Source organism: Balaenoptera acutorostrata, chromosome 11 (assembly GCF_949987535.1).
Source record: "Balaenoptera acutorostrata chromosome 11, mBalAcu1.1, whole genome shotgun sequence".
Classification (NCBI taxonomy): Eukaryota; Metazoa; Chordata; class Mammalia; order Artiodactyla; family Balaenopteridae; genus Balaenoptera; species Balaenoptera acutorostrata.
In genome coordinates this window covers 95,214,352-95,239,400 of record NC_080074.1, presented here as the reverse complement: position 1 = coordinate 95,239,400, position 25,049 = coordinate 95,214,352, and the positions used below count along the sequence as shown (strand labels likewise).

The 25,049-nt window shown below is 38.1% G+C and overlaps 1 protein-coding gene across 7 annotated transcripts in view; it reads right to left on the bottom strand.

Annotated features, from left to right (window-relative positions):
- Positions 1–25,049, bottom strand: part of GUCY2C (guanylate cyclase 2C) — a 114,095-nt gene that overhangs the window by 38,495 nt on the left and 50,551 nt on the right. For all 7 annotated transcript variants that reach the window (XM_057557632.1, XM_057557637.1, XM_057557634.1 and 4 more), the window contains 6 exons: positions 23,505–23,626; positions 21,963–22,059; positions 19,835–19,952; positions 17,668–17,803; positions 8,839–8,924; positions 6,012–6,123 (listed from right to left, as the gene is read on the bottom strand). In XM_057557632.1, the coding sequence (XP_057413615.1) occupies positions 6,012–6,123; positions 8,839–8,924; positions 17,668–17,803; positions 19,835–19,952; positions 21,963–22,059; positions 23,505–23,626 (671 nt within the window). The remainder of the gene's footprint in view (positions 1–6,011; positions 6,124–8,838; positions 8,925–17,667; positions 17,804–19,834; positions 19,953–21,962; positions 22,060–23,504; positions 23,627–25,049) is intronic.

Here is a 25,049-nt window from a genome sequence, read left to right as displayed (position 1 = left end):
AAATAAAAATTAAATTAAAAAAAGATATCTGTCTTTTATTAATCTCTTCATTGGTAATACATATCCTGCATCCTTGGTCTATGAGGAAAACTGTCTGGAATGTGCCCCAAAGTGGCTTAATTTCATCTACCCCTATAGTTTAGACATCTCGTTTCTTATGGGAATCATCAAATGTTACAAGAACATAAAATAGTTTCTGGCACACAAATAATTTTGGTGGGAAGACTAACTGATGTCTTTGAAACCAATATACCTAAGGAGGATTCACAGAGGAAGAAATAGACAACTGGTTTTCAATACGGAGAAACAAATCGGAGGAAAAGTAGGACGGTGTGGAATGAACAGTAAATGACAGTGTCGCCCACTGGTCCTTTCCAAGCTCAACCAGGTCACTGAGGGAAGTCAATGAAGAACGTAAGGAATTTGATTTATTAGCACGTAGGTGAAGCTGTGTAGAAGGAGGAATTTGAGAGACTCGCTGAAGGGTCAGTGGACTTCAGGAAAATGTGGATCCAACCCAACGAAGCACTGAAGCAGACTCTGAGTGTGCAGAGGACTAAGCCCAGATTAAGGACAACAACAATAATAAAACTGCACAAGAGGGCTTCCCTGGCGGCGCAGTGGTTAAGAATCCGCCTGCCAACGCAGGGGACATGGGTTCGAGCCCTGGTCCAGGAAGATCCCACGTGCCGCGGAGCAACTAAGCCTGTGCGCCACAACTACTGAGCCTGCGCTCTAGAGCCCGAGCTCTGCAACAAGAGAAGCCACTGCAATGAGAAGCCCTCACACTGCAGAGAAGAGTAGCCCTGGCTTGCTCGCCACAACTAGAGAGAGCCGTGCACAGCAATGAAGACCCAATGCAGCCAAAAATAAATTAAAATTAAAAAAAAACAAAACTACAAGAAGGTCGTTGTTCAAACATGCCTCAACAGATCCCTATTAGAATAGGAAGTTAGAGGGTTCAAGAAGAACAAATGGAATGGATTCCAAGCAACAGAGAGTGTGTAAGAAGCTGGAAGGTAATAGCAATATGGTGAAGGAGACAGGTTTTTTTTTTCTTTATAGCATAAATAAGAGAGACCCAATCAGAAACTCTAGGGAAGAATGTTCAAGGAAGGCGCAATCTAAAAATAAAACAAAGTAAAATAGTTTGAGAATTTGGAATTTAAAAAATCCATTTGTGTGTGTGTGCGTGTGTGTCACAAAGGAGAGACATTGGAGTTATACAGAAAGAAATGTTATTCTGACATGCTATCTAGTTTTATAAAAATAATAATGAAAATATTTAGTAATTTTCAACTGATAGGTAAATGACAGAGGGCTTCATATGGCTACCAAAAAAATATTATCAGCCCCGACAAATTACAGCAAAATACAGGAGAATTTGGGAGGTGGGATGGAGGTAGAAGAAAGGAAAGAGACACTAACGTCTTCATCTTACAAAGCTGGGAAGCAAGAACTTTTATATATACTTGATAGAACTCGAAGCTTATGCAAAGTTAACTAAAATTACAAGGCACCAATAAATGTATTGACAAAAAGATATAACTATATTGAGAAGAGCTTAGAGAAAAGTAGGGCTAGTGAAAATGAACTATATCTTCATTTATCAATACAAGAAATAAGTAGATAACATCTAAAGCTTATAATGCAAGAAATATATGCATATTATTTAAAAATATGAAAAAAAACTAAGCAGAAGGGACTGCAAGACCAGGGATACACAGAGGTGGGACCAGGTACACTCACTTTCCATTAGGAATATTTCTACTCTTGGCTTTTAAAATCATGTGCATGAATTTTTTTTTTTTAAACATTTATTTATTTTATTTATTTATTTGGCTGCACCGGGTATTAATTGCGGCATGTGGGATCTTTAGTTGAGGCATGTGGGACCCAGTTCGTTCCCTGACCAGGGATCGAACCCAGGCCCCCTGCATTGGGAGTATGGAGTCTTAACCACTGGACCACCAGGGAAGTCCCATGTGCATGAATTTTTATACAATAAAAATATAATTAATGGAGGTGTCCCTGGAATGATGAGTGGCCGGCTCTTATTCAAGTAGCATCTCAACACCTCACACTGTATTCTCTCTCATGACACCATTGTTACAAGGACCCTTGAGGGCATGGCCGGGGTTCTGTCTGCTCGTCCTGATACCTTTAGCACGCAGCACCAGACCTGGTACCTGGTCACGTATCAGTAAAAAACTACTGAAGAAATAAATAACTGAATAAAAACTTGGCCCTGCTCATCTCACTCTCTGAGAAGAGGCAAAGAAAAATGCCCAAATGTTAATATATGTAAATAAATTCACATAAAAAAAAATCTCTTGTGCTATTAGACTTAGCTTACATGTCACATGTATTTCTGAACCATTTTTGTTTTATCACATTATGTCCTTCTAATGAACTAACCATTTTTTTTTTCTGAGGTAGAGGGTTTAGTAAGGTTCATACTGCAGCACCTTTCTATAAAGGATGAATTGGAAGGAGTTATGCTTTGCTAACTTATAACTTTGCCTCTGCTTGTTATTTTGTTTTCTGCTAAGGGGAGAATTTAACCGTGAAAATGTGAGCTCTGGATTTCTATTCTCGTTAGGGCAGAAATAAATTATTCCCTTGGAGGTGGAGCTGCATTGTGGGCATATTTGACTTTGGTGAACTCCGTTTATTACTACAATCGCCACTTCCATCCCCATCACCACCACTCTCATACCCCCAACCCCCCCCCCAAAACAACAGTGAGTACGAGGAATACAATTTCAACAGTGCAGACGATTCTACTCATCAGTCATTTACTAAAATTACCCAGCCTCCAGACTACAGCATGAGTTGGAGGAAGTATCTGCTGAGTCCTTAGCCCCTCTCAATTCTTCCCTAGTGTAAACATCACATTACATGAAATATAATTATGATATTTAAATATACTACATAGAATTTAAATATAGTAAATTTTAATCCAACATACTTGTAAATCACCGCTATCACATTAGTTCTAAGGTTAAGCTTCTGCTGCCCTCTGGTGGCTACTGTGGTTATCACAGCCTATTTAACTAGATAGATGGTGAATGCAGATTGAGTTTTATAACCCCAAGGTCATAGAACATGATCGTTGGAAAGAACTTTGAGATCAGTTAACAAATCTCCTGACTTAACAGAGGAAGATACTCATACTTTGATAAGTAAATGGACTGAAATTAACACTGTCTAGATTGGTACTGAATAGAAGCATATTCATAGTTATCTCATACTGTCTTTCATTCCTTACTTCTTTCCTTCCTCCCTTCATTTCCTCCCTTCTTTCCTTCCTTCATTTCTTCCTTCTTTCCTTCCTTTCAAGGCACTGTGTTTGAGTAAAGAATGGACCCTACACTTACACGGTGTATGGTGTAAACAAATAAATGAGATATAAGTAATATGCTAGAAGTCCGGTGTAATAAGGGCAAGATCAATAACCTCCTGAGATGCTAAGAGAAAGCTTAGGAAAGGTGAAATCCAAGTTAGACATTGAGGATGAGTGGTTGTTTACTAGTTCTATGGGGGGGTGGTGATAGATTTTAGTCAGAGGGAGTAGCATCAATAAAGACACAGGGGCATGAAGCTGCAAGACCCTTTCTTTAAGGAAGTAGGAGGAAGTTGAGAGAGTGGGGAAGAGATTTCAGGTAAGATGAGATAGAAGGCTGGAGACGTAGGAAGATCAGGGACATTTTGTGCTATAATAAGTCATTTGGACGCTGAAGGCAAAGTGGAGCTGCCAATCGAAGGGTTAGCAGCAGTTGGGTAATGCGACTGGATTCGTGCTGTCCCTCTGGTGGCAGTGGTGGCTGGGTTTGAGGTGGGCAGGAGGTGGGGCTGAGCAGGAAGACAGATGGATGTCACTGGCACCCAGGAGACAGCTGAGGAAGGCCTGGGTGAGGAACAGGAACCAAATCTGCCTTGTCCACTGCTGTGTCCCAGGTGCTTAGAACATTGTCTGGCATTAAGTAAATATTTGTCAGATGAATGAAAAGACAGTGATGGTAGAATCTCCAGATGAAACGTTCTGTTACTTAGTTGGCAGTTGTGTACACAGATGAAAGACCAGGCATGACTATCTTATTTGTATACTATTTGAAAGACTGAGTTACTTAATTTGTAAAGTTTGAAACTAAATGTAACAGTTAAAGAATGAAAAGCTCTGGCTAACTGAATTTTCTAGTTAACTGAGGATGAAGTAAAGTTGCCCAGGATGAGGCAACGTCCCTGTCGTATGTAATGTAAATATTTAATGTGATCTCGTTTAGGTAAATAATGAGAACTCTCTCAAAAATCATGTTTTGAGAAGTTCATTATTTTAAACAGTACAGACCTTCTGTTTAATAACCAAAATATCTAAAAACTTTTAAAGAAATATATTAAAAATACAAACCCAACTCTGTCACTGAGGGCTATAATTAAGGAAAAAGAAAAATAATTTTAACTCAAAAAATTACAGAAGAAAGAAGCATAGAGTTGCAGAAGCCTGTGAGAAAAGAGATATATTTCAGAAGTCAAGTTTGGCTTCAATCTAGGAAGCTTGAAGATGGTTCTAGAGATAATTAAAAAGAAAAAAAAAAGCTTGCTAAAGAAAACAAATCAACTTTAAAAAGCAATGATGAGGGTAAATCATTTGGAAGAATGGGATCCCTACTTCCTACCTCTCTCTTTGCTTCAGTCAACTACCTCATGTCTATTGACTAAAAACACAGGATTCATTTTTAACCACATTTGACTCATGGAACACAAGAACTAGAAACATAGTTACAGCTATAATGTAAACAAGCCCATTTCATCAGAACTGTTCTCTTCAGTCAGATCAACCTTTCAGCCAGAGTTTCTGGCTGTAGAGCAGGGCTAGAAGTATTTCTAGTTTATAATTTTTAATATTGTTAAAAAATGGTAAATTAATAGAGTCATTATGGAAAATTCAGAAAACTAAGAAATATATAAAAAAGCAAAAAGAAAATCTGGGATACTATTACCCGGAGGCTATGACTATTGACATTTTAGCATATTTTTCTGCAGTCTTATTTCTATACATTGTTTTGCAAAGTTAGACTTTCATTAAATAAAAAAGCTGTATTACTTTACTCATAACTTTTCCAATGTCATTTAAAATTCTTTGTAAATAATTATTTTTAATTGGTTGCATGTTGCCCCATTTATGAATACATTGTAGTTTTCTAAGTCATTTTATTAATAATGTTTCCACCTTTTTTTTTTCTTTTGCATCTTTGGGCATAAATATTTGTTCAAACTTAAACTTTCTTCCTAAAAATTGATTAGTAATATGGAATTACTTACTATTCATTGTGGAAAGCCTTGGCCAAGCCAGCCATGGGCAGAGTGCCCTGAGACCTTGCTGCCCATGAGACACTCAGCTGGCCCTGTCCAGTGACAGTCAGTGTTATACAGTTGCATGGCAAGTTGCATGGGTGAAGCACTAGCCGTGTTAGGGCTTTCATGACATGATAGGACCTCATCTCAGGTAGGAGGGTAACCATCATTATGACCCAAGTATGTGTGTCCTCTGAGGAAACGGAGGAGACTTTAGAGGCCACGCTCACTTACCACCCTCAGCCTAATGACATCGAGTATTCCTTGCTGAAATATATATTCCATGAGTTTCCTTCAGTAAAATGTAAATGGAGTGAGGCTATGTGTCTCTGTGTTCATTTTGCCAATTGCCAAACCTAGTTTTCTATAGGAAAATTTACATCAAGGGGTAGGTAGGACACCCTATTGAAGACACCTTATATTAAAGACAGTTATAGCTAAATTAGAATGGGATATCTTCAGTGTTTTATCAGAACTGTAATATTATTCATTGGACAGAGACGTAAAGTCCATGTTTACAAACCTGGCAAATCTAATACAGACAATAAGCAAAACAAAACAGAAAACACAGGCTAATTTCATAAACCACAGAATTTACTCTCCTTACCAAAAAAACAATTTCAGGAAAAGAAACTTCACGAAGGATATCTTACCCCCGCCTGTAACATCATTAGGAAGTTTGTGGTTCTTCCAGATGAATGTGGGGCTCTTATCCACCGGGTTAGTCTGGTTTTTCCGGGTGTCATAGGTCAAAAGAACCTTGTACTGTGTCGGGGCATGAAAAGAAGAAGGATGAACAGAAAAAGACATTTTTAGAATGACTTCTGATGAGACTGACCGTGCTGCCCAGTGACATCTGAATTTCATAGCAACATTTCTCAGTGAAACAAGGTAAATGTTACCAGCCGGGAGCTAGTTAGCGTCCACTTGGTTCTCACCATGAACGTGGATTTAAGCTCCATGTGGGCCAATTAGTTTTTTGTTTCTTTATGACCATATGCTACACCTGCCCAGCAGAGATTCTTTGGGTCTTTCTAGTTCAAGTCTTTCATTTTACTAATGTTAAAATAGAGGCACAGGGCTTCCCTGGTGGCGCAGTGGTTGAGAATCTGCCTGCTAATGCAGGGGACACGGGTTCGAGCCCTGGTCTGGGAAGATCCCACATGCCGCGGAGCAGCTGGGCCCGTGAGCCACAACTACTGAGCCTGCGCGTCTGGAGCCTGTGCCCCGCAACGGGAGGGGCCGCGATAGTGAAAGGCCCGCGCACCGCGATGAAGAGCGGTCCCCGCACCGCGATGAAGAGTGGCCCCCACTTGCCGCAACTAGAGAAAGCCCTCGCACGAACCGAAGACCCAACACAGCCATAAATAAATAAATAAAGTAGCTATTAAAAAAATAAATAAATAAATAAAATAGAGGCACAAAAAATTAAATGGCTAGCTCCAAGTCACATGACAAGGGAGGCAGCAGTGTTTTCCACAATATTAAGTTATTAAAAACGATGTCTTGAGAAAATGCACCATAGCTAACATCCATTATCCATATTTATACATGTCAAGGGGCTCCTAGAGAATTCTACATTTCTTAAGTTCTGTCAATTACATAATTTTTGAATCTCTTCTAGCCCTATGCTCTAATGTGCTTTCTTAGACACGACACTAATTAGGTTTCCAAGATAAAAGGTTTCTTTTTCAAGTAATCTGTCAATGGAAATATTAATATATCCTTAAATTACTGCTGCATATATTGAGTCAGTTTTGTAAGAGACATCTGGAAAATGTTCATCCTTCTAAATTCACCACTGCTCCCTCAAAACATTCTGGACAAAATTTTACATTTTCAAAACTATACTCTTAACTTGAAAACAGAATATAAACTTGCATATATTGATGATAGAAAATATCCTATATATTAGGGGCTGGTACATTATATCTCTACTGAGACCTACTCTGGTTATGGAATAACTTATCTATAGCCCTATGTTTTGAACAATTAATCCCTGTTTTCCCCATAGATACATATCATACAGCACAACTGATGGCATTAGATTATTGAAAAGTTCAACTAGGCTTGCCTGTGGAGACAGTAAGTGCACAGAACCACATTTTTCATTTTGAAGAGCAATCATAAGGCTGACATAGAATCTCACCGCAGGTATCTGCCTCTCTCCAAGGGAGGCAAAGGCATCATCCCAGGTGCAAATAACTTAGAGGGGCACGTAGTTATCTCAGTAGTTACTACTAGAAACTGAAGTATTGAGCAGATTTCATTTTAAGGTATTCCCATGGTATGATGCCAAATACAGCATTATAGTAAAGGTTCAGTATAACTAAAACAATGTAACTAAAAACGATGCATCACTTTTCTGAAATACTGCTACTACCCCCGCCCCGAACTTCTAGTTGAACTTTCTCAATCTGAGCATCTTTTCTCTAGCTTTCCACATTTCTCATTATAGATGTCTTTTACAAAGCTGGGTCAATACATACACTCAATATATGAGTTAGGGACGTCAGAATGCTCATATTGGAAAATTACATGAAAAAATGAAAAACTTTTTCTAGTAGATTCCTGGTTATGTCAGGACCTAACTTCTTCAAGAAGAAAAGGTTTCTACCTACCATTTGGTTGGTTAGAACAGTGGATTCTAGTTCATGATGGGCACAACTCTGGGTGACATAAAGGCAGGTATTTTTGTTTTTAAATTAAACGCTTAGCAGCCATCAACTATGTGCCAGATAAGAAGCTAAGCACAGGAGACATGGAGAAATGAGATCCATTCCCTTTCTTCAAAGAACCTACTATGTAGGTGTGTGAATCTATCTATCTATCTATCTATAGATAAATAGATAGATATGTACTATGTATATATAGTGTGTGAATATAAAGCACACATGTAGGTATGTAAATATATATCTATCTATATACAGATAGACAGATATGTACTATGTATATATAGTATGTGAACATAAAGCATAACATTAGAAGGCTGTTTGTATGTGCCAGAGGGATTACACAATTAATGATTTTCATGAGACTTCAGAAGGAGAGAGAATAGGTAATGCTTCATTCAAATTTTTAGTTGTGGAAATGAATAAACGATTCTTAGGAAAAAACCGTCACCTTCTCATTGGTATCTCATCAACAGTCTGGTCTTTATACCAGTGTTTTCTGGGTGGGTATTTTTTATACAGTAAATAGAGTGGATACTCTGAATAAGAAGTTCTATGGGAGAAAATGTTTAAGGAATATGGCCCCAAGGGGGGCATAATCGTAAATCTGAAATAAACTAACCTCTAGATTTTAAACATAACTTCTCTAATTCCTTTGCTAGTATTGGGTTGGCCAAAAAGTTCGTTCGGTTTTTCTGTAGGATCTTAGTTACAGAAAACCTTTTGGCCAACCCAATACTTGCCTTCCAGGATAACCCTCCTCACCTAGTCACTTAACCCCAAGTTCGTGATAAGAAGTCAGACATACTTTGTTGGTGTCCACAGAGGTGTACAGAAGGAACATAGTATTGTCAATATCTCCACAGTCATCCAAAGTCACAGGACCCACACGCCCTAGGGCAAAATCAGAAAGAGTTAGAGGCCATTGTTGACTTCTTGACTGAAAGACCAGTTACATCCCGACAGAGGGTATAAAATAGATTCAAATTGCTCTATTTTACTGAAAAATTATTGACCTTAATGATGTAATCTGAGGGCATCTGGATTGGTTCTTGGCCCTGAGATCTCTGAAGGATATTTTTATAAGAGATGGTATTTAGTTAGAAGGAAAATTCTTTTTCATTGCATTTAGAATGATGACACTAAATGTAAATCAGTCAGTAGATTTCTCCTGATTATTAGTGACAAGTTTTTGTTGAGAGTATTTACTAAACTAGTGGCACAGTGTTTGTCACTCCATAATCTAACTTAGATTGTAAAAAGGTCAAAATCCCTTCACTACCATGTATTAGCTGAACACATTGAAAAAGTTAAGTTCTTTAAGTCTCAGTTTTCTCAACTATGAAATTATAGCCATATAGGATGAGCCTATGAAACGGCTGTTTAGGTAAAAGAAAAAAATTGATCAAATATCAGTAATTTCACATGGTTCAATATAATAGCTAATATTTATTTTGTGTTTACTAGACCAGGCTCTGTGCTAAGTGCTTCACATGCATTTATCATATTATTCTTCCCCAAATACCATGACATAGAAGCTGTTATTATCTCCATTTTATTGATGAGAAATCTGAGGTCAGAAATATTACTAACTTGTTCCAGGTTATAGGTACAGGTAGCAGGTGACTAACTGCTGCTTATGATCACAGAGGTGCAGGCAAAAGTTGGCAGCCACTGCCATTGCACCTCCCCCATTGTTGAAGCCCTTCCCCCTCTGTTGATTATGACTTTCAAGGGATGTAAAGGGTTGGTGCTCCCCTCAATCCCCCTTCGTTTTTCTCTTTTTCCCCTTTGAGAGCCAGACATTGAAGACTAGAATATTCAAGCAACTGCATATATGGGGGAAATTAGAAAGCTACTACACATGCCCAGGGGAAGGCAGAGGCTCAGAAAAGACCTAAGAAGACCTTAAGTTTACACCTCAGGCTGATCCTCAGCAGATAGCCTACAACAATAAAAACAGAAACAAAAAGCAAAACCAAAAAACAACAAACCCTGGGGAATGAGAAAATTCCCCATTCCCCATGTGATTTCCAGGATTACCGATTATTAGATTCAAATGTCCAGTTTTCAACAAAAAAATCACAAAGCATACAAAGAAACAGGAAAGTATGGTTCATTCAAAATAAGAGAAAAAAAAAAACCCAATGGAAATTATCCCTGAAAAAGACCTGATGGTGGATTTACTAGACAAAGGCTTTAAAACAACTGTCTTAAAGATGCTCAAAGAACTAAAGGAAGGCATGGATAAAGTCAAGAAAATGATGCACGAACAAAATGTAAATAGTAATAAAAAGGTAGAAAACCTAAAAAAGAAACCAGAAAGAAATTCTGGAACTGAAAAGTACAGTAACTGAAATAAAAAATTCACTAGCGGGATCAAAGGCAGATTTGAGCAGGCAGAAGAAAGAATTAGTGAACTTGAATACAGGACAATGGAAATTATCAAATCTGAGGAACAGAAATAAAAAGGATTGAAGAGAAGTGAACAGAGCGTAAAGGACCTGTGGGACACCACCAACCAGACTAATACATGCATTGTGGAAGCCCCATAAGGAGAAGACAGAAAAATGGGTAAAGAGACTATTTAAAAAAATAATGGCTGAAAACTTCCCAAATTTGATGAAACACGTGAATATAAACATCCAAGAAGCTCAATAAATGCCAAGTAGGATGAATTCAAAGAAATCCATGCCAAGGCACATTATAATCAAATTGTCAAAAGCCAAAGATATAGAGTTTTGAAAGCAGCAAGAGAGAAGTGATTCATCACATATAAGAGATGTTTAATAAGATTTATAAGCAGATTTCTCATTATAAACTTTGAAGGCCAGAAGGCAGTGGGCTGATACATTCAAAATGCTAAAAGAAAAAGCTGTCAATCAAGAATCCTTTATTCAACAAAGCTGTCCTTCAAAGTGAAAGGAAAGTAAGACATTCTAAGATAAAAGTTGAGAGGGTTTGTTACCTACCACTAGACCTGTCCTGCAAGAAATGTTCAAGGGAGTCTGGCAGGTTAAAATGAAAGAACAACAGACAGTAACTTGAAGCCATATGAGGAAATAAAGATCTCAGTAAAGGTAAATACACAAGCAATTACAAAATCTAGTATTATTGTAAGAACAATGTGTTACTCCACTTTTTGTTTTCTACATGACTTAAGAGATGAACAGGGCTTTCCTGGTGGCGTAGTGGTTAAGAATCCGCCTGCCACTGCAGGGGACATGGGTTTGAGCCCTGGTCCAGGAAGATACCACATGCCGCGGAAAAACAAAGTCCGTGTACTACAACTACCGAACCTGCACTCTAGAGCCCGTGAGCCATAACTACTGAGCCCACATGCCTAGAGTCTGTGCTCCGCAACAAGAGAAGCCACCACAATGAGAAGCCCATGCACTGCAACCAAGAGTAGTCCCTGCTCGCCACAACTAGAGAAAGCCCACGCGCAGCAACAAAGATCCAGCACAGCCAAAAAAAAAAAGAGAGAGAGAGAGAGAGGCTACATTAAAAAAAATTAGTCTAACAGTTAGTATTATTGTAACTTTTGTTTGTAACTCCACCTTTTGATTTTGAAGCAATTTAGGAGACTAATGCTTAAAAAAACATTAGTTTCCTACTTGGACACAAAGTATAAAGATGTAATTTTGCAACACCAATGTCTGAAAGGGATGGGAATGGAGCTATTAAAGGAGGAGAGTTTTTGTATTCATTGAAGTTAAACTGGTATAAAGTCAAACTAGAGGGTTATAATTTTAGCATGTAATCCCCATGGTAACCACAAAGAACATAGCTAAAGAATATACACAAAAAATGAAAGAGGAATTTAAACATTTCACTATAAAAAATAAACAATACAAAAGAAGACAGTAATGCAGGAAATGGGGATAAAAAAGCTATACAGCATATAAAGAACAAATAACAAAGCGACAGAATAAATCTCTCCTTATCAGTAATTACTTTAAATGTAAATGGATTAAATACTCCAATCAAAGATAGAAATTCAAAAATTGGATTAAAAAAGTGATCCAACAGTATGATGTCTATAAGAGATTCACTTTTGATCCAAAGACAGAAATGGGTTGAAAGTGAAAGGAAGGAAAAGGATATTTCATGCAAATAGTAACCAAAAGAGAGCAGAGGTGCCTACACTAATATCAAATAAACAGACTTTAAATCAAAAAAGTTTACAAGAGACAAAGAAAGAAATTCATTATATATTAATAAAACATTCAATAAAGCAAAAATATATAACAAGTATAAACATTTATGTAACCAACAACAGACCAACAAAAAATATGAAGCAAAAATTGGCACAAGAGAAACAGTTCTACAATAATCATTGGAGATTTTAATACTCCACTTTCACTAATGGATAGAATAACAAGACAGAAGATAAGTAAGGAAATAGAGGAGTTGAACAAAATGATAAACCAACTAGATATAATAAGACAAATACAGAACATTCTACCCAACAACAGAATGCACATTTTTCTCAAGTGCCTGTAGGACATTTTCCAGAATAGACCATATGTTAAGCAACATATTAAGTCTCAGTAAAATTTAAAAGATAGGTATCATACAAAGTATCTTCTCTGACCACAATGAGATGAAGTTAGAAATCAATAACAGAAGGAAAACTGAAAAATTCACCAATTTGTGAAAATTAAACAGCACACACTTAAATAACCAATGGCTCAAAGAAGAAATTACAAGGGAAAAGTTTTAAGACCTAGAGATAGATGAATATAAAAATACAACACACCAAAACTATGGGACACACACAATCAAAGCAGTGCTAAGGGGAAATTTATAGCCATAAATGCTTACATTAAAAAACAACAAAGGTCTCAAATCAACACCCTAACTTTACAACTTAAGGAACCAGTTAAAGAAGAACAAATTAAACCCAAAGCTAGCAGAGGAAGGAAGCTGTAAAGATTAGAGCAGAGATAAATGAAATACAGAATAGAAAATCAATCGAGGAAATCAATGAAACCAAAAGCTGGTTCTTCAAAAAGTTCAATAAAATTGACAAACCTTTAGCCAGATAGAGTAAGGAAAAAAGGAGAAGACTTGAATTACTAAAATCATAAATGAAAGTGGAGACATTACAACCAATTCTAAGGAAATAAAAAGGAATATAAGGCTGTACCATGAGCAACTGTATGCCAAAAAATTGGATAACCTAGATGAAATGAACAAATTTCTAGAAACACAAAACCTACCAAAACAAAACTATGAAGAAACAGAAAATCTGAATAGACCGATAACTAGTAAGGAGACTGAATCAGTAGTCAAAAATCTCCAGACCCTCTACCCCCTAAGAAAGGGCCCTGAACCTAATGACTTTACCAGTGAATTCTACCAAACATTAAAAAAATAATTAACACCAATCCTTCTCAAACTTTTCCAAAAACCTGGAGCGAAACACTGCCTAACTTATTCTATGAGGCTAGAATTACTCTGATACCAAAGCCAGACAATGACACAAAAAGAAAAGAAAACTACACACCAATATCCCTTATGAACATTGATCTAAAAATCCTCAACAAAATATTTGTAAACAGAATTCAGTAGCATATTCAAAGGAGAATACAACATGACCAAATAAGATTAATTCCTGAAATGCAAGGATGGGTCAACATATAAAAATTAATCAATATAATACACTACAAGAGAATGAAGAAGAAAACCACATGATCATATGAATTGATGCAGAAAAAGCATTTTACAAAATTCAATACTTTCATGATAAAACACGCAACAAACTAGGAACAGAAGGAAACTACCTCAACATAATAAAAGCCATATATGAAAAACCCACAGCAAACATCATACTCAATGGTGAAAGACTAAAAACTTTTCCTCTAAGATCAGGAACAAGGCAAGGATGCCCAATTTCACCACTTCTATTCAACATAGTACTAGAAGACCTAGCCAGAGCATTTAAGCAAGACAAAAAAGGCATCCAAATTGGAAAGGAAGAAGTAAAATTAACTCTGTTCACAGAAAATATGATTCTATATGTAGAAAACTCACAAGATTCCAAACACAAATAACCTGTTAGAACTAATAAAAGAGTTCAGCAAAGTAGCAAGATACAAAGTCAACACAAAAAAAATCAGTTTCATTTCTATACACTAACAATGAACCATCAGAAAATGAAATTAAGAATACAGTTTCATTTAAAATAGCATCAAAAAGAATAAAATACCTAGGAATTAACTTAACCAAGGAAGTGAAAGACCTGTACAATAAAAGCAACAAAACATTTCTGAAAGAAACTTGAGAAAACATCAATAAATGAAAACACATCCCATATTCAAGGATTGAAAGACTTAATATTGTTAAGAAATCAATATTACCCAAAGCAACTGACACATTTAATGCAACCCCTATCAAAATCCCAATGATATTTTTTTGCAGAAATAGGAAAACTCATCATAAAATTCATATGGAATCTCAACGGACCCTGAATAGCCAAAACAAATCCTGAAAAAGAAGAACACAGCTGGAGGACTCACACTTCTTGATTTCAAAACTTACTACAAAGCTACAGTAATCAAAAGATACTGGCAGGGGCTTCCCTGGTGGCGCAGTGGTTGGGAGTCTGCCTGCCGATGCAGGGGACACGGGTTTGAGCCCTGGTCTGGGGGGATCCCACATGCCGCGGAGCGGCTACGCCCGTGGGCCACAACTGCTGGGCCTGCGTGTCTGGAGCCTGTGCTCCGCAACGGGAGAGGCCGCGACGGTGAGAGGCCCGCGCACCGCGATGAAGAGTGGCCCCCGCTTGCCACGGCTGGAGAGGGCCCTCGTGGAGGGGCGAAGACCCAACACGGCCAAGAATAAATAAATTAAAAAAAAAAAAAAAAAAAAAGATACTGGCATAAAGTCAGACAAATAGACCAATGGAATAGAATAGAGTGTCCAGAAATAAAACACTGCATATATGGTAAAATGATTTTCGAAAAGGGTGCCAAGACAATTCAATGGGGGAAAACATAGTCTTTTCAACAAATGGTGCTGGGAAATTTGATATCCATATGCAAAAGAATGAAGTTAAGACCCTTTGATAATGCCATATACAAAAGTCAACTCAAAATGCAGCCACAACTTAAATATAAGACGTAAAACTGTAAAACCCTTAGAAGAAAACACAGGGCAAAAGCGTCACAACACTGAATTTGGCAATGATTTCTTGGATGTGATACTAAAAGGCATAGGCCACAAATGAAAAAGTAGACAAATTGGACTTCATGAAAAGTTTAAAAATTTTGCGCATAAAACGACAGCACAGTGAAAAGACATCTCACACAATGGGATATAACATTTGCAAATCATATATCAAATAAGGGATTAATATCCAGAATACATAGAGAACTCCTAAAACTCAACAATAACAACAGAAAACAACACAATTCAAAAATGGACAAAGAAAAGAAAAAAAAAAAATGGACAAAGGACCTGAACAGACATTTTCCAAAGAAGATATATGAATGACCAATAAGCACCTGAAAAGGTGCTCGACATTACTATTCATTAAAAAATGCAAGTCAAAATGACAATGAGATACCACTTCGTACCCATTAGGATGGCTAATATATATATTTCTCTCTCCTCATCAACATATATATATATATATATATATATATATATATATATATATATATATATATAATAAAAGTGTTGATGAGGATGTGGAATATTGGAACCCTTGTGCACTACTACTGGTAGGAATGTAAGATGGTATAGCCATTGTGTAAAACAATATGATGGGGGCTTCCCTGGTGGCGCAGTGGCTGAGAATCTGCCTGCCAATGCAGGGGACACGGGTTCGAGCCCTGGTCTGGGAAGATCCCACATGCCGCGGAGCAACTGGGCCCGTGAGCCACAACTACTGAGCCTGCGCGTCTGGAGCCTGTGCCCCGCAACGGGAGGGGCCGCGATAGTGAAAAGGCCCGCGCACCGCGATGAAGAGCGGCCCCCGCACCGCGATGAAGAGTGGCCCCCACTTGCCGCAACTAGAGAAAGCCCACACACGAAAACTAAGAGACCCAACACAGTCATAAATAAATAAATAAATAAAATAAATAAAGTATTAAAAACTATAAAAAAAAAAAAAACAAAAAAAACAATATGATGGTTTCTCAAAAAATTAAAAATGAGATTTCCATATGATCCAGCAATTCCATTTCTGGGTATGTACTCAAATAAATTGAAAGCAGAGTCTTGAAGACACCTTTATACACTGATGTTCATGGAAGCATTCTTCACCTTAGTGAAAACATGGAAGCAACTCAAGTGTCTATCAACAGATGAACGCATAAGCAAAACGTTGTATATAATATGATGGAATATTATTCAGCCTTAAAAAGAAAGGAAACATATCCTACAATATGGATGAAACTTGAGGACATCATGCTAAGTGAAATAAGGTAAGCACAAAAAGAAAAATATTGTATGATTCCACTTATATGAGGTACATATAAATCATAATCATAAGATTACATGGTCAAAATTGTAGTAAAAATCATAAAGACAAAAAGTAGAATGGCGGTTTCCAGGGGCTAGAGGGAGGGGAGAATGGGGAGTTCTTGTTTAGTAAGAATAGAATTTCAGTTTTGCAAAATGAAAGAGTTCTGGAGATGGAGGATGGTGATGGCTGCACAACGATATGCATGTACTTAATGACACAGAACTGTACACTTCAAAGTGGTTAAGATGGTAAATTTTATGTTACGTGTATTTTACCACAATAAAAAAAATTGAGAAAAAATGCACATAAAGTCACTGGCAGAACTTGGGATACAGGGAATGATTAATGACTCTCCCTCCCTCCCTGTATTTTCAGGGGAGCAGAAGTAATCTCTTCCTGTCATTGTCATACCCCACAGATGCTGGTACAGCCCTCAGTCTTTACTGCTGGGTGTCTGCTGCCCTCTGAAGCCAAGAAAAGAAGGCTCACTCTGCAGCAGGATAAAGGTTTTCCAGAGTAAAGATTTCAGGCAAGTTAGAGAAGTGAACCATCATTTGTCTTTTACGTAATACACATTAAATCTAAAAGGAAATTTCTTCCTAGTATCTGGACGAGATCTGGGAAATGAAAGACAGAAGTTTCCATAGGGGTTTGGGTAGCAAAGGAATGTTGATCCATGTGGCTCAGAGGGACATGTATTGGGAGCTTTTGGATGGCACTGCTATGAGAGGTTTTTTAGTTAGAGAAGTAACACAGGGTCCTTGATCCCTGAAGGACAGAAAGGGAGATATGGAAGGACGAAAATCAAACTGCAGCTATTTCTCTTCTTGCTGGTCTCTAAGCAGAGTCAGGACATCACTGCCCAAAATGCCCTGTGATGAGCTTGGTCATAAGTACAGGGCCTGAGCTACCTGCTCTTTCTTTGATATCCAAAGATTCTGAAGTTCTGAAGCATAAACTGGGGTCTAATTATAGATTACAGCATCCCCAAGGTTTATGCAATTATGTTTGCCTCCAATTAAGTTAAAGGTATTTAGCTGTTGATCCATTTATTGCCACACCCTCTCTTTGCTTCCCAAAGTCTGCCCACAGGGCCCATATTTCATCAGATTCCTCTAGAAACTGTTAGGTAAGTGTTGTTTGCTCCTAGGAAACTGGTACCTTCAAAAGTGACGTTCCTGAAAGCATGAGCAAATTTAGGGGTGGTAACTTCTTCTCCATTTGCAAGAAATATCTTCAACATGTGTCCAAAGAGCAAGACTCCATCAAAGTAGGCAGCAGCGAAATCATTTTTTGCCTGAATGAGAAAGGAAAATCTTAAAATGAGTTCCAAAAAAAAAAAAAAAAAAAGATTCTGGTCTTGAACCTGGAGAAAAACATTCTTGGGGTCAGCAGGGTAACTGGAAAGGTAAAGGAACATTAGGGGAATTGTAGGGGTGGTATTAAAGGAAGTTTTGGAAAAACTTTTCTTGGACCAGGGCTCTTTATCATCCCCACGTGACAATTCTGTCTTCTCTTGGGATCAATAAACTGCAAACCCTGCCTTTAGGGAAGTATCTAAAAGCGGCTGTGCTTCCTCCTTCCCACGATGAGAAAATATTTCACTTCGACCAGGAAGGACAACATACAGCATTTTCGATTCCTGTAAGGTTTTATATAGAAATAATGTTTTCATTTAAGACGAAAAGAGAACAGCAACAAAAACCACCCCACTGCCTTTGAGTATCCTGATGGGGTGGGAAGAGTTTTCATTGGATGATACCATTGAATTTGCTTTGGAGATAGTCCTGATTGGGTGTTAGTTCAAGCCACAAAGGTCTGCCCTGGGGAACATAAGAAGGGGGTCAGAATTCCTCTGCCTTTGCAACAGTTGTGTGGTTGTCTTCACAGAGATGGGCTATGGATGAAAAGTTCTGTGCCCCCCTGAGACCACGTGAGTTCTGTCGGCTCAGACACTTTGGAACTCCCACCTGTGAAGAATCAGACTTTTGCCAGAGCCTAGAAGCTGTGCAAATGATATGTGAATACTACACCCAGAAGTATATTTGCTAGAAAATATAAAAAGGAAAAACTAAAATACTGCTCATTGGTTTCAGCGTCTTTTGCTCAAATCATCCTTTCATGACATGAGAAGAATCAGTTAAGACCCAGCCCCCAAAGAGGTTGCAGCCCCTAATTTTGGCAGGGTTGCAAAACACAGGGCTTAGAACTGCTAGTCTAGGCAAAACTGTGATTCTCTCAAAGGTCCCCAACTTTCCTCACTGCTCTTTGGGCCTTGTCATCCCCAAGTTGTTCAGGGTCCTCAGGTCAGACTGCCCCTCCACTTCCCTCTCTAACCTGCTCTCAACTGTGTCTGAGGGCAGAAAACATCCGATGAATTTAGTCACGTTAAGGTGCAGTGACTAAATGCAAGACCCCTGCCTCTAATACCACTTCGGGTTTTATCAATGATTTTTTAAAATATATTTTTAAAATTTCTTTATTTTTTTCCGCTGTGTCTGGTCTTCTTTGCGGCGCGTGGGCTTCTCTCTAGTTGTGGCGTTCGGGTTTTCTCTCTCTAGTTGTGGCGTGCGGGCTCCAGAGTGCATGAGCTCTGCAGTTTTTGCGGCACGTGGGCACATGGACTCTCTAGTTGAGAGTTGAGGCATGTGAGCTCAGTAGTTGTGGCGCGCGGGCTTAGTTGCCCCGCGGCATGTGGGATCTTAGTTCCCTGGCCAGGGATCAAACCCGCGTCCCCAGCATTGGAAGGCGGATTCTTTACCACTAGACCACCAGGGAAGTGCTGAGACATTAATGATTTAATGTCCAATTGGAGGTTCTTTTTCTGGGACAAATGCTAAGCCAGATGGGATGCTGGGATAAGAGGAATAAAAAGAGGCCTTGCCTGGACAAAGTTGAACAATGGCCAACCTAATTAAAAAAAAAGGGACAATGTCTTAACCTAGGAATATGTATCTCTAGAGGTAGAACTGTGATATCAGGGCCAGCAGAAAGTTGCTTTAGGATGTAGGGAACTTCACTTATCTTTCATTGCTTAATTTCTACCTCCCCTACGTTAGCAGGGCTTCTTCTGATCTTCCCACACTGTCATTTCTGTTCTGATGTCACAGCAGTGTGCACTGTGGTGTTGATCTAGAGCCTAGCACAGTGACCTATAGTAACAGTTTTAGCAGCAGGAATCCTGCTATTGGCCTTAGTTAACATCTGTTGAGTGAATTGGAACAAGTGAAAAAAAGGAATTGCTCATTTTAGAATTTGGGTCCCAAATGGAAGAATGATATTTTACCCTTGCCAAAAAAATAATAATATATACGTATATGAAGCTTACCAGTGATAAATTCTTGGAGAAAGAGCTATTTGAGACAGAATTTTCAGGAGGCAGTGTCAGAACAAGAACATTTTTCATATAGTCAGGGGCTGTGACATTGTCCATGAAGTAGTGGTCACTGGAATAAAAAGTACAAGTTCCTCATGAAAATTAGATTCCTCCAAAAATAGAAATGGAGCTTCTACAATTCATAGAGCAGCCTTGAAATAGTTTAAAACATCTTTTTCCTGCAAAACCTTCTACTTTTCCCAGATAAGTTTCTTCTACACCTGCTACCTTGAATAGAAGAAATTAGGCAGCTGTGGTTAACATACACAAATGGAAAGGAAGATCAGAATACAGATACTTATTTGAGGAAGATTTTTGGGGGGCTCTGGGCACATAAGCTTGTTTTCAAGGCTTAATGACCCTTGGTTTATACCTGGAAACTTTCTTTTCCTTAAGTGCTTATAACACTTTAGAGATTTATGGATAGGATAGAGAGAAAGTTTATGAATTAAATTTACTTTCCAGATGGTGAAACATAAGCATGAAAAGACTACGCATTTTCTCTAACATTGTAAGCTTCTTAACATTAGATTATCGGTCCTTGTATCCTTGACTCCTAGACAGTATTTGGCACATTGTGGACCCTCAATACCGTCTGGGATGGCACTGCCAATCATATGGGTCCCAAGCTTCCTAATCATTTTAATGTTTTAATATGCAAATAATCTAACAAGCTTGAACCGCTGTAACTAGGATGACCATCATTTAATAGGCAAACAGTAGGCGAACACATCTATGTACAGAGGACTGTGTTGAATAGTTTGCTCATATTGTCACATCTAATCCTAAAAGCACCCTTATAAAGTAGACATTTTTATTCTCACTTTACAAATGAGAATCTCAAGATATACTAAGGAATACCCAAGAGTCAAATGAACCAGAAGTGTCAGAGTTAGAATTTGAACCCAAGTTATGTCTAGTTTCAAATGAATCTATCTCATGATCATTCCGAAACAGACCCAGAGGTCCTTAGGGAATAGTGACAAAAGAATGCCAATACTTTGGCAATTGATTGAGGATTTGCTAAAAATAAAATTACACCAACCTGGTTACATTGAGGCCTCCTTCCAGAGGGCAAAGCAGCTATTGAAAGCAGCTATCAATGTGGTTGTAGGAATAAAATGTTGATCATTTTGCCCTCTTTTTTGTATTCTGCAGCTAAAAGGCTCAGTTGACTAAATTATCTTTGTGAACAAGATAGGCCTGCAGTTCCTATGCCTCATTTTTCTCAATACCGGGACAAGTGCATTTAGTGTGGGTGAAATGACTAGGCAAATATGATATAGTGCAGGAATAGCTTCTGGTCTGAATACGGACAGGGAATGATTAATGATCCAATCAGATAAGTGAAGTCATATGATCTAGCTGATGGGGCAAGGGACACAGGTGTACCAGCAACACCTTTTTTAAGCCTAATCTGACTCAGGTATTACCTTTGCACAGTTTGTTTGTGGGGTTTCCAACCATGTTAGAAAATGACTAGTAAAAAGAGGGGATGTGATAAAAGGTAGTTTCTGTTCTCCAGAATTTTCTCCCCTTAGCTCCAGATAAGTGCAGAGGAAAAGATAACCACCCAGTGACTATACCACAGAGGGCAAAGAATAACTGTGTAAATCAAATTCACTTAACGGGAACTTTTCTCTTACCGAAGGAGGCTGAAGGAAAAATAATCTAGGACCAAAGGCCATTGGCAATTGAAGGCATAGATAGGGCCCACGTTCTCAGAAATATGATTGGGATATTAGTTGATTTATTACTGCCTGGAAAAAAAACACCTTAAAATCAGGCTGAAGACCAGGATCTTTGTTGAATGAGCATGTGGGTTTCATGGGGATTTCATAAAACTTTTGTATTTAGACATGATAGTTATGTCAAAGGTATACATCTCTGCTAAGGCTATAATTAATTAATTAAGAATGAGGGTGTGATAAAGAAGAAATGAAACACTGGTTAAAGTATTATCTTCATAGAGAATCCCATTTTAGGCTGTGCAAAACGTGAGAAAAGAGAATATCTTCCAGAAATCCTTAGAGTATTTCCTTTCTGAAAGGAGGAGAGTTCTTCCAAATATTATACCTACTTGAAAAAATCCACTAGAATAATGACAGTGTCTTCAGCCACTGCTCGGTCACCCTTGAGGACGTTGATGGTGTTTGGTGTACCACACATAACAATCACTGCAGGAGAGAGAGCAAGACAGGGAGAAAAATATACAATAGTCTACTCCCAAGCAGGAAGGGAACCAGGGGCCTGAATTTGAACCCAGTAAGTCCATGCTACATTCGTGTTTTAAGATTAACACCAGTTCCTCCAATTTACTCCCCCCTCCTTTTATTTTTCATTTACAGTCATAGAATCAGAGGAGAGCTGCATGGGATCTTAAAAAGAATCATCTAGTCCTTCCCCTTAATTTTATTGATTTAAGGAGACTGTAGCTAAAATGCCAATGAGATAAAAAACTGGTGGATGAATAATTCTGATAGTCAAGTATTTGAGTCTGGCTTAGTGCTTATTCCATTACACGAGGCTGGAGTAGTTATATAGAAGCTATTTTCAGTGGTAAGTGAAGGGGATTGCCACTTGTAAAGTAGTTGGAAAAGATATAAATTAATGTGAGAATTTATGAAGTCTTCCTAAGCACCTTTCCTTGGGTTTTGGTTGCAGCTTCTTAGCTCAGAGCTCAGTGATTTCAGTGGTCGAGTTCCAGTCTGATTCTCTAAGCTCTCCTATCCACTGCAGCCAGATTTCCCAAATGCATGGCTTGATGAGAAGGATGAATAAGCTGGGAGACACTTTATTAGATCTGTTCACACACTGTGTTGTCCAGTTGAAGTGTAAACACCTTAGGGACATGAATCGTCTTATATTTCTTGTTCCCCATATCTTGGTTAATGTTTTGCAAATGTAGGCTCTTAATATGGCAAATGCTTAATTGTAACAGCAAATGATATTTCAAGCGATACCAGGAAATCCTGACAAGCAAGAACATTTCCTCGTAGAAAATTCCACAGTTGATTCCTTTGCTCCTGATATATTCTTATTTGCAAAAAGAATTCTGTGGAAAGTGAAATAAATCACCAAATAACTTAGTATCCCATTGGCCTTTCACACTTGGCCTATAACTGAGAGATCATTAGGCAGGTAAAATACCGACAGAGTAAAGCAAAGTGAGACAATCCTTGCCTACCTGGTAATTTTGCTTAAGGCTACATATCAATAAATAAGTCCTCTTGGTCACCAGGGGACCAGGGTTCAGAATATTTGAGAATTCGTCACAAATCCAACAATATATTAGATTGTGGTGAACATAAAAAGCAGTTTACTGATGGTGGATCGTGATATCATTTTTGGCTTATAAAAGCTGGATTTTAGCATCATCATTACTTTCATAATGTTAATATATTTGCTCAACATTACTTTGCTAATTTCTCTCAGAGGATAAGGTTTTAATCATCAAAAGGAATAGTATAACGTAGTTGCATGCAGCTACAGATCTCTGCAAATATACAAAATATATAGTAACGACGATAGCTCTGTGGTGGTAGATTTGTCAAAATGACTCATAGGGAGGTGGCAGTTGTGGGGACGTAGCTAGCCAAAAATTATCTTCATGTCTTCTTACCATTGCTTTTCCTGTTCTGGTTCATTAAGATACGCTGAAACTCGTTATCTCCTCTCAGCGTCTCCTTGAAGGTAAGTTTCTGAGAAAAATAGGAAACTCCAGCCTCCAGAGCATTGAGGTACCTAGAACAGAAAAAAAGAGAAACTCTAAGAAATCAGCCTAGTTTCTTCATGGCTTTCCATGTTGTTTGCTCACTGTTTACAGATCTGTCCAGGGACTTGTTCACCTAAAATTCATTTCTACCACTAACACAACAGACAATACACAGTGTGATACCAATGGTTAGGACTACAAACATCTAATTTAGGGAAAGTTTTAGGGAATCTTCGTGTATATATACAGATAATAGACATTTGGCAAATCCCTTATAATGGCTTCTTGTTATTTGCTGAAGGAAGACTATTCTGCTTGTCCCATTATCACAGATAAATGGAAACTTTTGAATCTATAGTACAAAAATTCAGAGTTGATAGGAATAATTTCTCCTACTGTGTGAAACGGACTTTTGTGTGCTCTAAGTTCACCCCAAAATTTCTAGGATGCTGCCTTAGGGTTGATTCTTGTTGTTCCCTGGATGTGCATTCTCAGTGGTACCCTATTTTAGTCCTCTGAATGCTTTGGTGGAGAGCTACTGCAGACTCCTTCAAGAGATTCTTTCTGCCACCTTTGCTGGAGTTGTGTGAGCCTTGTGATCTTATTTTAGCAATGGTATCCAATATCCTGTTCTCCCCACCACCCTTTTTCCTCTGAAAAGCTGTGAGAGAAATGATTTCTAACTCGTGTAGGACAGGCAGAATGCGTATTCTCTGCTATCATATGTTGCACGGTAATATGACAGCATTTACTTCTGGTTTCCCTTCTCCTTATCTGTAAAATGGAGATCATAGTACTCGTTCTCTTTTCTTTAGAGGGTTTATTTTCATCAAAATTTATTTATTGGGACTTCCCTGGCGGTCCAGTGGTAAAGAATCCGCCTTACAATGCAGGGCACGTGGGTTCGATCTCTGGTCAGGGAACTAAGATCCCACATGCTGGGGCAACTAAGCCCACGTGCCACAACTATTGCGCTCACACGCCTCAACTAGAGCCCATGTGCCGCAACTAAGATCCGACGCAGCCAAAAAATAAATAAATAATAAATCTAAAATATATATATAAATATTTATTGCTAGGTCACATATGCCATTTGGGAAGAATTAGAAAAAAATTTAGTCAATGTATTTACCATTACATAGACACTTTATGTCAATCACATTGAGACAACAAAATAAATCAGATCACTGTTAACTAAAAAACTCTGAGAAAATGCAACTTTTTGAAAATATGTTTAAAAAACATTTATTCAGAGTTCTCAAGACATATAACACACTCCATATGATTCCTTTTTATTAATATGAAACATTAGCTGCACACCCTATAGAATAAACGTTCATTATTCAATTGAATCTGTAGATCTCATATCCTAAGACTGTCAGCCTCAACATCAGACTCTCCTTCTTACACCACTACATTCTAGTAGTTAATAACAATTTGGGTAGAGGTCAG